Source organism: Venturia canescens, chromosome 1 (genome assembly GCF_019457755.1).
Source record: "Venturia canescens isolate UGA chromosome 1, ASM1945775v1, whole genome shotgun sequence".
Classification (NCBI taxonomy): Eukaryota; Metazoa; Arthropoda; class Insecta; order Hymenoptera; family Ichneumonidae; genus Venturia; species Venturia canescens.
In genome coordinates, this window is record NC_057421.1 from 9923494 (window position 1) to 9939099 (window position 15606).

Consider the following 15606-nt stretch of genomic DNA (forward strand, 5'->3'; position numbering starts at 1 on the left):
TCTATTTAAATTTCGGGTCACCGAATCGCGATAATGGAAAGTTATTTCAACATGACTTTTCGTTGAACAAGCCAACATCAATGAAAAATTGCTATAAACGTTGAATCAGATTATAACCACAGCAGAATAATTCTATTACGAGATCTCTTCGACCTCCGCAGATCAATGCAAACAACCGACTGACCGTGGGTAGATGTAAGAACGTCCACGGTGAGTATTCACGAGTCCCTTCTTACCAGCAGTCGGTTATTGTGCTATAAATCGAATATTTCCTCTCGTTTTAAATGTTTCATGGCAGATGTCCCAAAAAACCTGTTTCACAACGCTTTTACGTACACGTTGATACAGTCTGGGGAGAAAATGAATGAGAAATTAGTTTGGAGATGAGCAACCTGTGGGTTAGTTTCAGCTGTGGCTCGTGAGTTGCCAGTGTGTAACCATGGCCTCGTCCACATTGGTTCGCACTAAAATTGGTGAGTTTTATTCCCATTGCGTTATTAAAAAAATAAAGTTCAATAAACAATTAAGTTACAATGGAAAAATCGAACCTGCGATTGTTTAAATCATTAAAATTTAAGTGCGCGATTGGAATTTTGTGATCTATCGACTCAAAGATTACTGTACAGTCTGATCAAAATTTTACTGAACTTTTGACCCCTCGTACAACCTTTGATAAAGTTATTTATTGTGTTAAATGTGGATTGTAACGGATTGCATAACAAAGTGTTTGGAGATTGCGATTGGATGCAGCGAAATATCCATTTGGAACAAATTTATCACGATTCATTCGTCGATACGTTCAATGGATACGATCGAGAAATGTCAGTCAAACTTTTAAAGTAATAATTGACACTCAGCTCGGCCACAAATTACCATTTGAAATTTCGTATAAGCGAAATTACTCAGTACAACTCTTGGAATAACTTACGTTGGATATTTGCACAAAAACCCTTTTGCAATTCAAAATAATGTTTTCGGGGATTACATTTTGCATCGAACAATGACGTTTATTTAAATATCTATTTTCATTGTTTACATAATCAACGTAGATTCCAGTTCTTATTTATTTCAACTAGTTGCTCGCGTTCGAATCGCTACTTTTAACCTTCTGTCGATAAGAAGAAATCTTCGTATCCACCGATTTCGTAGACCAACAGTGAACTTTGGACCCATTGCTACATGGCCCTGTCTCGAAGGCAAAGCAGCTCAATTAATTTAGCATCTTATACAAAACAGCAGCGAATTGTTCTTATTATTAAATCGAAATTAAATGAATGCAACTCCCTTTTGCAACTGAATTTTTCTCAAGGATTCGAAAAACCACGCTGCATGAAACGAGAGAATAGTTTTTCTTGTGATTCATATGTTCAGACAAAACCTCGTTTCGGTTGCCCGGCGAGGCAACGAACAGAATCGATACTGAAATTTGTTCGGTTGATTCAGAAACCTCAGGTAGAAAAACTCCCGAGGTGGTGTGCTTTATTGGACCGACGTGACTCTTTTTCTCGTCGATACACGACCTCAACGAAAGAAGTAAAAAAAAGAGCCTCCCAACTTTTTCGGCGGGTGTAATGAGGCTCGCAGGAATTAAATCAACTAAACGTCGAAAGTTTCGAGGTGTCCAAAACACCGGGTGCGAGGGACGTGATCGTCTGACTCAACAATAAATTTATAGTTTCGTTATTTCGTAGCCTGAACTTGACGACACGAGGACAATGGCACTGCAATATCGCTCCTGTGTGTCGATCGTCCTACCTCTTTACTTTTCCTTCTTCATGCAAATAACGAAGCTGATAGAATTTAAAAATTCTATCAAATTCACGCAAAGTGCAGTTTCCTCTTTAACTGATATTTAGGCGCGACGTTACCGGCATTAACTTTTCAAAAATAGCAATAATTACTTAAAAAAAAGCATTTCGGAGTTAAAAATTGAACAATAATTTTTTCCCTTGAATGATAACAGTGCAGAGACTGCAGAAAGCTTCGCGGAGGGCTTATTCCGAAGCAGCATATCCAAAAATCACAACGCATTACACGGTGGTGCCAAGAGAGACTGATCCGAGATGGAAAGAAGTTAATATGGAGAGATTCGTCGACGAGACTGATATTCTTATAGTCGGTGGGGGACCAGCCGGTATGTCGGCTGCTATACAAGCAAAAAGAGTGGCTGAAAAGCACGGGAAAGACTTGAGGGTGACCCTCGTCGAAAAAGCTTCGAACGTCGGAGGTCACATTTTGAGTGGAGCTTGTATCGACCCCGTTGCTCTGAACGAACTCTTTCCAAACTGGAAAGAATTGGGAGCTCCTCTCAACACCCCGGTGACCGAAGACAAGTTTGCTATTCTCACGGAAAAAGGCCGCATTCCCTTGCCCATTGTCAAGGGCATGCCGATGTATAATCACGGCAATTACATTGTCAGGTAAGACGATTTAGAGTGAGCAGCAATTATCGCCGTTGAAATTATTGACGAATAAACTATTGAAAATATTCAAATAGTTTTTTAAGGCACTTTTCGCTCCTTAACTCATCAACATGAAATAAAATCGCTTCGGAAATCCTGCGAGATGTTAAAACCTGAGGTTTCTCAAGTAAAACTCAAAATAAACCATTTTTTCGATCCCATTCGTTAGCGAGTTGAGAATACTCGCAGCCCCAAATTTCAAAAAAGTTAGAAACTTTTCTCCCGTTGGTTTGAGAAAGTAAATTTTCTAATAAATTTCACATCTGAGACGCGTTTAAAATATTTCTTATCCGTGAAAAATGTAGATTGGGCCACGTCGTTTCCTGGCTCGGTGAGCAGGCCGAAGCTGCTGGCGTAGAAGTCTACGCTGGCTATGCAGCTTCCGAAGTGCTTTATCATGAGGATGGTTCAGTCAAGGGTATCGCAACCAACGACGTTGGAATTGCTAAAGATGGCTCGCCGAAGGAAACTTTCGAGAGAGGCATGGAGCTCCACGCTAAATGCACCATATTCGCCGAGGGCTGCCATGGTCATCTAACAAAACAAGTTTCGAGAAAATTGAACCTTAGAACGGAATGTGAGCCCCAGAGTTACGGCATCGGGCTGAAAGAAGTAAGTTTCAAACGGACGGAAAGGTTATAAACCTCGAACAATTTGGATCAATTTTTTTCGAAGTTAGAAGCTTCGAAAATTTAGAAAAGTAATTTAACGCAGTCAGACATTTGACGATTCTTTTCAATTCAATTTTTTTTGGGATTCGCCTTTATGAATACTGCGAAAATCATCAGACGATTGAAATTCGAGTTCTGTTCGACAGTATTCAGGGTCGTCAAGCTATCGACAATTCCAATCACTTTTGGTCGGTTAATTTTGTACTGAGGGATTAAAGGAGATGAAAATTTGGGTTCATCGTTCTGTTTTCTAGGTCTGGGAAATTCAACCAGAAAAACACAGACCCGGGGCAGTCGAGCACACGATTGGTTGGCCTCTGGATAAGAATACATACGGAGGTTCCTTCCTCTACCACCTAAAAGAGGAGACACCACTGGTCGCTGTTGGTTTTGTTGTTGGCCTCGATTACAGTAATCCTTATTTGCATCCCTTCAAAGAGTTCCAGAGGTTTAAGAACCATCCGGTTATAAGGCCAACGTTCGAAGGTGGAAAGAGGCAAGTTGCCGTAACGTTTTTTCGTCAAACGAAAAAATAAAAATCTCAAATCAATTATTATAAATAAATGGAGTTTCTTCGAATCATGAAATAAACAAAAAAATTCCACGGAGTCGAAAGTTCTTACGGAAAAAACGAAATTTCTCGAACGAAAAATAAAAAGCAACTGAAGATTTTATAACGATTTTTGTTCCGAAGTTGCGTGTGTCCTTCACGTGTTTTTTCTTTTCACAGGATAGCGTATGGAGCCAGAGCCCTGGTGGAGGGTGGCTTCCAGTGCATTCCAAAGTTGCAATTCCCAGGTGGTTGTCTGGTCGGATGTACCGCGGGATTTCTGAATGTGCCAAAGATCAAAGGTGTTCACAATGCGATGAAGAGTGGTATGCTCGCGGCCGAGAGTGTCGTTGAGGCAATCGTCGATTCCGAGGCGAATACACCGACGACTAAAGGGCTGGAGCCTAAAAATTATACGGAAAAAATAAAAAACAGTTGGATCTACGGAGAGTTGAAAGCGGTGAGAAATTTCCGGCCGAGTTTCCACTCCGGACTGGGGATGTACGGTGGCCTCGCATACTCAGGATTTTCAATGTTGCTGGGCGGTCGTGAGCCTTGGACTTTGTCCCACGGCGGTTAGTAATCCTTCGCTCTTTATTTATCTCATCGCTCCTGCGCTGGTGGATTCAAATAATTGAGCGGCTAAATTTCGTTCGAATGTTTTAATCTTTGCTCAGGTGCTGATCACACTAAATTGAAACCAGCGTCGCAGTGTCTACCGATCGATTATCCGAAACCTGACAATGAAGTCTCCTTTGATCTTCTCTCTTCGGTCGCACTCACCGGCACGAACCACGAAGGTGACCAACCACCGCATCTCACTCTTGCCGATGACAGCATTCCGATCAACAGGAATTTAGCCATTTTCGACGGTCCTGAAGGACGCTTTTGCCCTGCTGGTAAGTCCTTTTCAATGAATTTAGTTAAAACCACGCAAATTAATAGTATGAATCTTCTTTTGAAGTTTGAAGATCGAAATATAAAAAAAAGAGAGGAAATCAGGCTCCAGAATTCTGAGCTTATCAAGGAAGGCTTAGAAAATCTTGAAATCAGATGCAGCTCGTGAAAATTCAAAATTCACGAAATGCTTGTAAATCTTTTCTATTTCATGCAGTTTTTTCACTATTTTTGACCCATATTCTTGAAGAGTGTTCAAAATGAAGTTTACAAGTGTCACTGAACAATTTATTGAACAATTTTCAAGAAGATTTCACATAATGAAAATCGATGGCGCTACTTCACGATCATATTTCCATTTCATTTATCACACTACCGAGAGATGTTCCTTTTTTTAATCATTTTTTATACTTTTCGATGCATAATTATAGTTTTTCATAGTTTGTTGAAATTGAAATGAACGAATGATGTTTTCATCGACGTTTCGACTGCAGCACTCCTTAAATTGAACCAAATTGATTGAATCGATTGGATTCGAACGATAAACTTTTTTGGTTAATTTGGTTTTTTTTTTCAACAGAAATTATTTGAATTTAAATTAATTGAACGATGAATGAATTGAAAAGTAATCGAAAGCAGTAATTTTGATTTTCGAATACCACAATGATGGTTTATAAAAATGGAAAAAACAGGAAAATTCATAGAAGGAACGACGTCACAAAGCTTCGTTTTCGACTTTTATGTTGTTGCGTAAAATGGCGTTCATTTTTTCTCGAGATTTCTATTCTCATTTTCCGAGATTGGAGGCGCATGAAAAGGGTCAGTACGATAGAAAGAAACAGCAAATTTGCACTGGTTCTATTCTTCTCAGTGGCCCCTCGTTATCATTGTGACGAACATTTCCTTTCGAAACAGAAAAATCGACGGGCTAGAGTAAAAGCGGTGAAAGCTTCGTAAGCGCAAACAATGAAGCTCAGACGATGGTCTCGTCTGACGTACTCGTAAAGTGGTGAATCCTGAGAATTTCTAGGGTCGGTATTAGCTCGAGCAGGAAACAAAGAAAACCTCAAATGCTGCATCGTCAACAGGACCACAGTGGAAACATAGAAAAAAAGCGTTTGTTTTCACATACAAAGAATTCACGAGAACAGAAATTTGCTGAACTGTTGAAATATTTCTTTGAAAATGTTCAAGCAAATATTCGGTTCACGCAACGAAATTTTTCATTGTTCCAACAACGTTACGCATTAATGATCAAGATTTCTTACTCGAACGAAAAAATTCGAATAAATACACGCAAGAGATTTAACTAATTCATCAAAATTTTCATGTCCAGCGCGATGAGAGCACAAACAGGAAAATCGACGATTTATCGCATTTAACAGGATCCAAGGGATTTTCATTTTTTTCTGAAGAGTTACATAATCGCGTGAAAAATGAGGAGAAACGCTTATCAATCTGGTACTTTTAATATGAATTTTTTTTCCAACTTCGTTCCAGACGTTTCTTGATTCCTTAGTAATACGAAGAGCCAGAGCTCTTTACCGAAGGGAGAACAAAGTTATTCCACGAATTCTGGCAAAGCTACCCTCCTCGCGGCTTCCGAAACTCCCTTCAACGAATCCACTTCCTTCTCGCGTTCTTTCACCCTTGCCACCGACCCTGGCGTTGGCGAGTCACAGACCGGCGCTCTCCCAGAGCTCCCCCACCGCTGCCATTTCCTATGTACTTCGAAGGTATATAAATGTCACAAAGATTCGCAAAGAAAGGGGCGCAACGTTCGGGTTTTCAGAGCTTTGTTCGACGATATTTGCGCCCTTCCGTTTTCCGCATTCGCGAATATGCTCGTCTCTCTTTTTCCTGGTTCCCGACGCGGGAGTATCGACCGTAGTGTCCTTGAACCTGAGCCGCCATCCGGACAAAACCCTCCGCGCCCGGCTAGACTGCCCCCCGAGCAAACGCGCAACCCCCAAACTCGAAGGGCTCCCTGCATCTCGCGCAACTCGATCTCCTCTCTCTCTTTCTCGCTCTCTGCCTCTTTACTTTTCCCTTCTTCATCGCTCTTCCTCTTTCCCGCTCGTGTTCGTGCCGAAAATCGCGCTTTACCATTTCGCCGCACTTTCTATACGAATTTTATGATACTTCATCATCTCATTCCCTTCCGCGTCAGTTTCTTGTGCCAAGCCATTCGAACACTCACTGTTGTCGCATTAATCACGAAATATTCGGTGTTGCGCGGATAAAACATTTCTGCCCCGATTGCACAAAGGAACCCTAGAATCTTGTTTCCTCAAATTCTAGCACGAGTGTTATCCCCACGATTGCGACAGGCTTTGTGAAGTTCAGAGTTTTCCTGGTGAAGGAACACCGGAGTCTCGAGGGAGCTTCAACGGATGTAGATGATTTCATCGATGCACTGAAAAAAAGGATCGGTAAATTCGAAAAAATTCAATTGTTTCATCCCAAAACTAGGATAACGGTTGGCGAAATAAATCAAACTCACGAATTTGATTGATTTTGAAACGACGGATTTTTTAAATTTGTATCCACATTTTGAAGTAATTCATATTAATAAAACTGTGTAGTTACATCAACCAAATCGGTTTTATTAAATCAAGTATTGCGTGTTGAACTTTAACTAAATTTGATCAATTTTAAGACATTTTCGTTGATCGCTTTTGGTGAGTCAAATTCACCAATTCTTTTTTTCAGTGTGAGAATACAATAAAGTAATAATCTTGGTCCTCAAAGCTCTCTGTAAAAATCGAAAAATAAATTTGGTATTTCATGGAGTTTTGTTTGGTATTCGTTCAACTCCGTGATCGCGACGGATTTCCAAGATTTCTGATCCTCCGAGCCCCGTCACTTCGTGCCTTGTATGTCCACGAAAGTTGATCTGCGAGGCTTTTCGTGTCCATTCGATATTCCTTCGTGAATGATTCGACGATAAAATGCGCAAGAAAACTATGTTTTATAAGGAAAGAAAAAAGCGTCTGGGAATTTGAGAAGACCACTGGAAATCTTGAGAGTTGAAAGAAAAAACTGAAGGAAACGATATCGAGGGCTTCGCTGCCAGACAGTAGATAACCCACAGCTTTGCCCCTCTTTACTTTTTCGTTCCATCTCGCTTCGCTGTCCTCTCCTCCTCCTGCATTTCGCTCCCTCTTCTTTCATTACATAGAAGTTGAGCGGCATTGCTGCAGGGAAAGCAACCCTCTGGGGTCCGACTCACACTCCACCCACGTCTTGCGACTCGGGGTCTCTTGGTCGTTTTCTATGCCCTCTTAGATTTGATGATTCTCTCCCTCTCTGGTTTCCTCCCTTCTTTCCTCACACGCTGTTTTTTCCCCTCCGCTGCGTTTTTCTTTCCCTCTTCCCCTCGGCCGGCCCCCATCGCTCCGTCTTTTTCTCGCTCTCGCGCACACTTCTGTTTGCACATCGGGGTGTACGCAAGCTTCGGTTAAGAAGGGCTTGGCGACACAACGGACAGTAGCAATCGGGAGAGTGGGAGAACTCGGTGAAAAAGCCACAGACTTTCATGAGCGAACTAGACGAGCCGAGGGAGCATCGAACCGGCAGATGGGAATAAAGGGAGAGAGAAAACGAGGAAAAGCATTGTCGAGGAAGAAAAATGAAGAAAATGGACAAAGTGAAAAACGAGGGAGACGAGAGATTGGCTGTTTCTTCAACTGCTACATTTCGAACAAGACCAAATCGTTGGACGTATAAATTTGACTGCTTTCCGGATGCTTTCCTCTTTTTCCGCGACGCTTCCCTTTCTTTCCGATGAGCTGAGCGAAGAGCCTCTTCTTCCTGCACTCTGCAATCGCTCCGAGCACAACTGCCTGAACAATGTGGACGATGTTAAAGTGAAGAGGGATGAAATACGATGAATATACTTGAGCAGTAGTGTCACCCGTTCGTGACGAGTAGTCTGCCCCTTATTTTCCTCATTTTAGCACTCATTCGCCAGGATCTATTATCGTCGAAGCTTTACACACTCGCTTTACCAGCAACACTCGAGCCTCGTTTCATCTCAGGCTTTCATTTCTCTTTTAACAAAAGCCACAATCGGTTCGTCATCAGACCTGAGCGTTTGAGTATTTATTCGAATTTGGGAGAGAAATCAGTTGAGAAGTTTCACTGGAAGTTGTCGATTTATTCAAATTATTAATTATTAGAAAAATTAGGTTCATTGAAAGATTTTTGTGAGTTATCAATCTTCACCGGATGCCTGTACACCTGCTTACTTGAGCCAAGATCAACTCCATTTACGAGCGCATAAAAAAGCATTTTTCTCTCAATCAGGCTGTTTGTTCATATCCAATTTTTCAAGGTACAAAATCCATGGATATTCCGAGCGAATATAAATATATGGACTAGAAGCGATTACTTACTAAGTAATTTATGGAGGGGAAGTTAAGTGTTGCAGGGCACATTTCACCCGGCGAATGTGGCGACGCCTAGCGTCCCAGTAGAAATGGCTGCGCGTTTACTCTTCTCCGTATAACCAGCCACGCGCAGTGGTAACAAATATTGATGGTCGGACGTATAAAGAGTGGATGTGGTCGGTGCTTTAGTCAGCCGTGCTAAACCAACTGACCAAATCACCCGACTGCAACGAATAATTTTCGAACAGTGATCTACGATGCTAGGATTTTCGATTCGGACTGCGACTAGGAAACATTAATTATTTAATCGTGATATTCATTTTCGTGAGACTTTAGAGAATATGCTCAACGCTGCGTTGCTATGGATCTCTTTAATTCTGCTAAATGACAGAAATCATTTTTGAGAAGCTTCTAAATTGATGAGGGCATGAAAATATTTTGAAATTTGATTTTTTAACGACTTGGAAGAGAAATAAATTCTTACGGGGGCTCCTGCTTTAGAAAGTTTAAAAGTCGACTGTTTTCGGGATGTTTTTAGGATAGACGGAAATAACTCAGCATAAAGAACTTTTCGGTACAGTTTCAAGGATCTTTTAAAAGTACAAAAACATTTTATTAATGTGAGAAACACTCATTTGTACATAGTTTATGCGCAAAGTCTGATTGTCGAAATTTCTCAACTGTGAACAATGTGGAGATCGTAATTATTGTCTCAAACAAAAATTCCAATTTTTTTTTCCATTTTCGTATATTTTCCTTCCACATGAAGCTATAAAAACCCGAAAAAATTGCGAAATTCTATATTTACAGCACGTTGAAGTAATATTCTTCTTCTTTAGAAGCGTTTTTTCTCAAACACGCTAAAAATCCGAATCGTATCCAACTCATCCGAACCGTATTTCTTTGAAAGGAACTTCGTCGATGGTTCCAATTGAACTTCGTCAACATTCGATGATTCAGATTTTTTTTGCAAAACGTTCATGTGAATCGAGAAAAACTAAAAATCGAGAGGCAGTGAATTTGAAAAAGCTGGTTTCGAGAGAAGCTCGAGAAGGATCGATGATTGACGGTTGGATTGGTTTCTGTTTCATATTTTGTAACAACTTTGATCTTACTTCCATACGTAAAAAGAAAATACCGTAACATTAGTTTGGAAAACATTAAAAAACTTTTTCGACTTCACTAAATTTATTCGTTGAATGAACAGTCGTTTTGCCCGGCCACTGCCATTTTCCCGGATAATTTATTCATGCGATCATTTATTCATCACAAAAAGCAACTTTTTTGGCTGTTTCAACGGTAAATCGTCTCTTGCCTTTTACGTACTCACTGGCAAATTTATACCTCATATCTCGAGCTTGAGCCGCTGCAGGCTCTATTTCCCCTCTACTGAACCCGTCGAGAGCGGACGGAAACTACGGATTGTCGGTACAGCCAGTGCGTTGCTAAGTCCTCGGGCGATAATAAGAGCACGCTCAAATACGACTTTCGGAGGTGCTTAGCTAAGCAACTCATGAGCGGTAATGCTATATAGGCTAGCGACTGTCTGACTGGACAGTTTCTCTCTGCATGATGAGGACCATTCACGAGACGCATCCGAGGCCAGACCCTGCTCGCCGAAGCAAGCACTACAGTGGAATTTTTTAAGCACCCATTTTTCGATATTTTTCGATATCTTTTCTCTTTTTTTCGGGTCCAAACTCTCGGACTAAGATTGTGACGAAAAACTCCTGATGCTTGAATCGCGCTCGGCTGTGCGAGCCCCAAGTCTCGTCTGTCGAGCCATTTTACACCATGGCAGTTTATCATTTTTCCAGGAACCTTTCGGAAATTTGAAAATTGCTCCAATAAACTGTGCATCTTTGAGTAACGGTCGTAATAGTAAATTCAATTTCCGATGTTGAACAGATTATTTCAATTAATTTGAGAATTTTGTAATAAAATCGACTTCGATACTGTTTAATGACTGAAAAATCGGGCTGTGATTTTATTTCATGAAGATTTTTCTTTTTTGAAATATTCTCGTTAAAATATTTTATTACTAATTTGATAAATTCGAACAAATATTTCATTGAGTCGAATAAATACTCCCGTCAAATGGCAAACTTGAATTAATTAACTTATTTGCATGAAATCTCCAAAGAAAAATGTCTTGTGAACATCGTTGTTTGGAAACATTGCAGTTACTTCTTCTTTCATTTCAACGAAATTGCTTCGCGTCCTTTTAGCTTGCAGCGCACTACTCGTGAAGATGTATTTTTATTCTGAGAGGCACTTTTCCCATTCCCAGCGATGTAGTATCCACTCGTGTCAGTACACGGTATTTCTATCTCGTGGAGTCAAGTTACGTCGATTCCCTCCGAGAATACGAGCGCATTTTTTCTCCAAACAATGATGCAACTTGTAGGTACAGAGAAAAAGATTAAGTTGATGCATCGCTCGAAAAGCCCGGAAAAGAACTGTCCTCGATTGCGCTTGTCAATTGCACGTTTTTTCCATTTCCGTTGTAACGTGGTCAAGACACCATGAATTCGACTGCGCCTCGAATTGAAAAAGAAACAAATCGAGTAGCACACTCTGCTTTGCCGCTACGTCAAATTCAAAATTAATCACATTTTTGAAAGTCCAACAAACATTGACTGATGGAATTTCTCTGATTTCGTTCTGCACTCCGATTTCTTCTCTAATTTTCTTCTCTCAGCAGATTTTCTCTCAGAACTTTTCCCTTTCAATTGGACTCAAAGTCTTTACTTAAATTCAATTTTCAAGAATAAAATCTACTCGTTATCTCCTCGTTAGTCACAAGAACACGCGCATAATTTATCCAACTTTGAGACTCCACGTTCAAACGTACACTTCGAAATGATGCCCTTTGAGCTTCAGTGTCTCCTCCTGTTCATCCATCGCGCACGTATATATCTCCCAGAAAATCCTTATTTATCTCGCAAAGGACAGGTCACAGCTCCGTGAAACGAGAGGAACGCCCGGGAAAAACGAGTGGCGTGCGATAACGTCGGCTTTGGCATCCACGTGTATTATATATACGTTTCTCGCCTTGTCTCTTTATGTTTTCATCCGCCTCTTTCCCCCTTCTTTTACAGACTTTTCGCGTAAGCGTGACAAAGATTAATTCCGTCTGGGGCTTCTTATTCCCATCGGTCGCCAAACCTTCCTCATATACTCGAACGAAATGTCAGTTAATTTCACAAGAATTTGTCCGCGTATCCATGCGCGCGTTGCTACGTAAACGGGCGTTCGACGATGAGAGGGAAAACGTGCATAATACATTCACGATATGGGAAGATCTACGGTGTTTGCATAAGGAAATAAAATTTTATCGCTTCGAGGAGCAGAGCAGAGTGCACAAAGATTCCGGTTTTTCAGGGAGTACGACGGATCGTAAGAAGTATTGAATCGATTGGGAAAACTTAAGGTTGTTGCTTAAAATTTTTGAGGTGAACAGATGTCTATAAAAATGTTTCTATTCGTTGATGAATATTCCTTTGAATAAATACTGTTTCAAGGAAAACTGAGGTTACCCAACTCATTTTGGAGAAATTAAGGTAGATGGGTGAATATTCGCTATCCAAGATTACGCGGTGATATTTTTGGTAGGCAAAAATGAATACGCACTGGATAGATTTGCAAAATTTCGACACTAGTTACCGTGCAGTTTAGCAGCAAATTAATTATTGAATATCGACTTTTCTCTGACACTTATCACTCCGGCATATGAAAGCCGTACACACATCAAAAGTTGTTGAATTTTTTCGTTAGTTATATCCAAGATTTCGCAAAAAAAAATCGATCGTTGTATTTCGTGGATATTCAAGAATACATGAGTATTTTAGTTTTTAAACTTTACCATTGAAAATCGGCTGAAATATGAAAAATTATCTCATAAGAAACCATTCGGATTACACGACAAATGGATCAGTAACGTTTGACATGGCTGCATTCAATATACGTTCGCATGTGACGTCAGTTCGACCTTTTGGTCATATTTTGTCGTTCGTTAGCTTCGCCACGTTTTTTCGTAAATTTTTACAAAACGACGATTTTTATCCCGGTAAACTTTTTGATCGTTCATTTTTTCATTTTTCTCCACTGCAATACTACTTTGGACAGTAAACTCACTTCACAACCTATAAAATTTGTAAACAAAAGTGACAGCGTGACATCAACAGCAGCGGCAGCTGCTGCACCACGCTAGTCAAAATGAACTCTTCAAACGTGTTTTTAATAATAAAATTGTATAAAAATGTTGACTCTTTACCAATTATATTTCTAAAATAATAAAATTATGGTTTCCAAGCAAGTTTCGTCTTTTGAAATTTTCGAAAAATATAGTTGCTGCAAAAATCACGTAGCCGTCACCCATCAACCTTAAATGTCGAAGTTTCACACTTTTTTGCTTTGAAAAACGACTCATCGGATCAGGACGATATATAAAATGATTTTACTGAAAAAAAAAAACAGACAGTGTACCGGCTTAAATGACAAGAAATCACCGAAAATATGTGACTGCATCGCGATCGTATCGGTTTAACTGAGACTGCGGCGTAGAAATGCGGCGATGTTGCAACTACGACAGGAGCAATTTCTGACGGGCAGACGTTGACATAATAACCTCCAAAAATGCCGGGGGAAACAAGTAACGCGAACACAGAGACACAGGGCTCACTGCATCCAAGCCAACAGCTGAGTACGAAGAAATTACGCAACGTTGCCAAACATTGTCTTTATTTCGACGCAATTTTCAATTACCGAGAATAAATTTTCTATCAACCTTAAGTGATTAAGGAGGGTGGCTACATACGTCAAAATGACAAGGAATTAATCAAATTTGGTGATAATGTTCTTCAACATCAAGTGCGAAGATACAATTTTTTTCAAAATTTTCTTCTGCTTAGTTATCGAGTAATTACGCATTAAAGCAAATTTTTTATGCCCGGAATGTATACCTATATATATGGAAACGCTATGCTTATACACGTGAACTTCAGTGATCAATTACTCGATAACTGTACACAAGAGAAATCTTAAAAAATCTGTATTATCAAATTTGCCACTAGTTAAAGAATATGTTCACCAAATTTTATTAAATTCTTATCATTTTGAAATTTTTAATGTATTTAACATGGTTTAGCATGGCAACATTGTATCGTCGCTATCCACCCTCCTTAAAGTAAACGTATTTCTGGATAATAATTAATGTTATTATTCACAGACTTGAAAATTTTCGCATCGCTCATCCGAATGAATAGTAATAATCATTCAGTATCTATAAGATGGCATTGCTGACGTCACTCAATGTATTGGCATAGGAGCCTTCGTCTCTTACCTCCACCCTCTAAAAAGATTTAGCAACAACCTTAAAAAACGACTTAACATAAGAATTCAGTGGTTCGGAAAATGAATTATTTACTTCCGTCCAGTGATTGCCTCTTGTGACCGATTTAGCAGCTTTTGGAGTGAATAATTTCTCCTCTATCACTTCAGGTCTTTCAATATTGTATCGAACCTTCGAATTCCACCCTCCAAAAGAGGGTAAAATGGTACTAAATAAATGGAATTAATGATGCAACGTTTTTTTATGTTTCAGGCGTTTACGAGTTCGTCCCTCTGGAGCAGGGCGACGGTCAGAGGCTACAAATCAATGCCCAAAATTGTATTCACTGTAAAACATGCGACATCAAAGACCCGAGCCAAAATATCAATTGGGTGGTACCCGAAGGTGGTGGTGGTCCGGCTTACAACGGAATGTAAAGTTGCGTCAATCTGCTGTGAATGAAATAGGATTTCGAGATAGAAAAATTATTTCTATAATTTTATCGCAAAAGTGCAAAGATATTTTTTATACGATTTATTACGCTATTCCGAGTCTTCCGAAATCGGGTTGTGAACAGACTCGTTTCACTGACTCTTGTGTACATTTGTAGGCTAAATTTTTTCGTTTATTTTCTTGGTATTTTCCAATCGCAAGCAAATCAATGCAAAACTGTAGAAAAAAATGCTGGTCATATAAAACCCTCCGTTTTGGAGAGACTGTATGCTCCGACATTGTAATTAGCGGTGGCTTTTTCAAATTATTTTCTTCTCAATTGTACATAATTCGAGATATATTAAAAACGGTAGAAATAATTTTAAGCAAATCCTCAATATTGTTGTCTTCGAATACGTAAATCATAATTAAACTTGTATCGTCACTTCCTAACTGTTCTATTGACACCGATTGTTTAAAAAAATTTCGTTTTTCTATCATCCACGTACGGTTATTGTCGGACAGGACAAATCTGATTTTTTTATTAAATTAAATAAACAAAGAGCCTTGTGACTTTTTCGCGACGTCCATAAATCTGCATCCTGCCCATTCTCTTCAACCCTGCTGCAACTGGATCAAACACCGGATTCGTTGGTTCATCCGTTTCCTATTAATTGAAAAAACTTCGTACGATGAATGTGCTGATTAAAATGGAAAAAGTTTACGTTTTCACGAAAAACTTATGCTGCCATTCTCGGAAATAATTTAATAAACGAGATTTTTTGGGAGCAGGAAGTTTTTCTCTTGGTGAGAAATTGGTTAATTATTGTCGGTTTCATAAAAATATTGATTCCGAAATTGCTGGAAGAAT

General features: G+C 39.7%; 1 protein-coding gene across 1 annotated transcript; it reads left to right on the plus strand.

Annotated features, from left to right (window-relative positions):
- Positions 1-358: 358 nt before the first annotated feature.
- On the plus strand, positions 359-15314 carry Etf-QO (electron transfer flavoprotein-ubiquinone oxidoreductase). The gene is made up of 7 exons (XM_043420673.1): positions 359-473; positions 1964-2420; positions 2768-3074; positions 3388-3629; positions 3864-4258; positions 4361-4582; positions 14577-15314. The coding sequence occupies exons 1-7, from the start codon at positions 440-442 to the stop codon at positions 14738-14740; spliced, it is 1821 nt and encodes a 606-aa protein (XP_043276608.1). The 5' UTR covers positions 359-439; the 3' UTR covers positions 14741-15314.
- Positions 15315-15606: the final 292 nt, after the last annotated feature.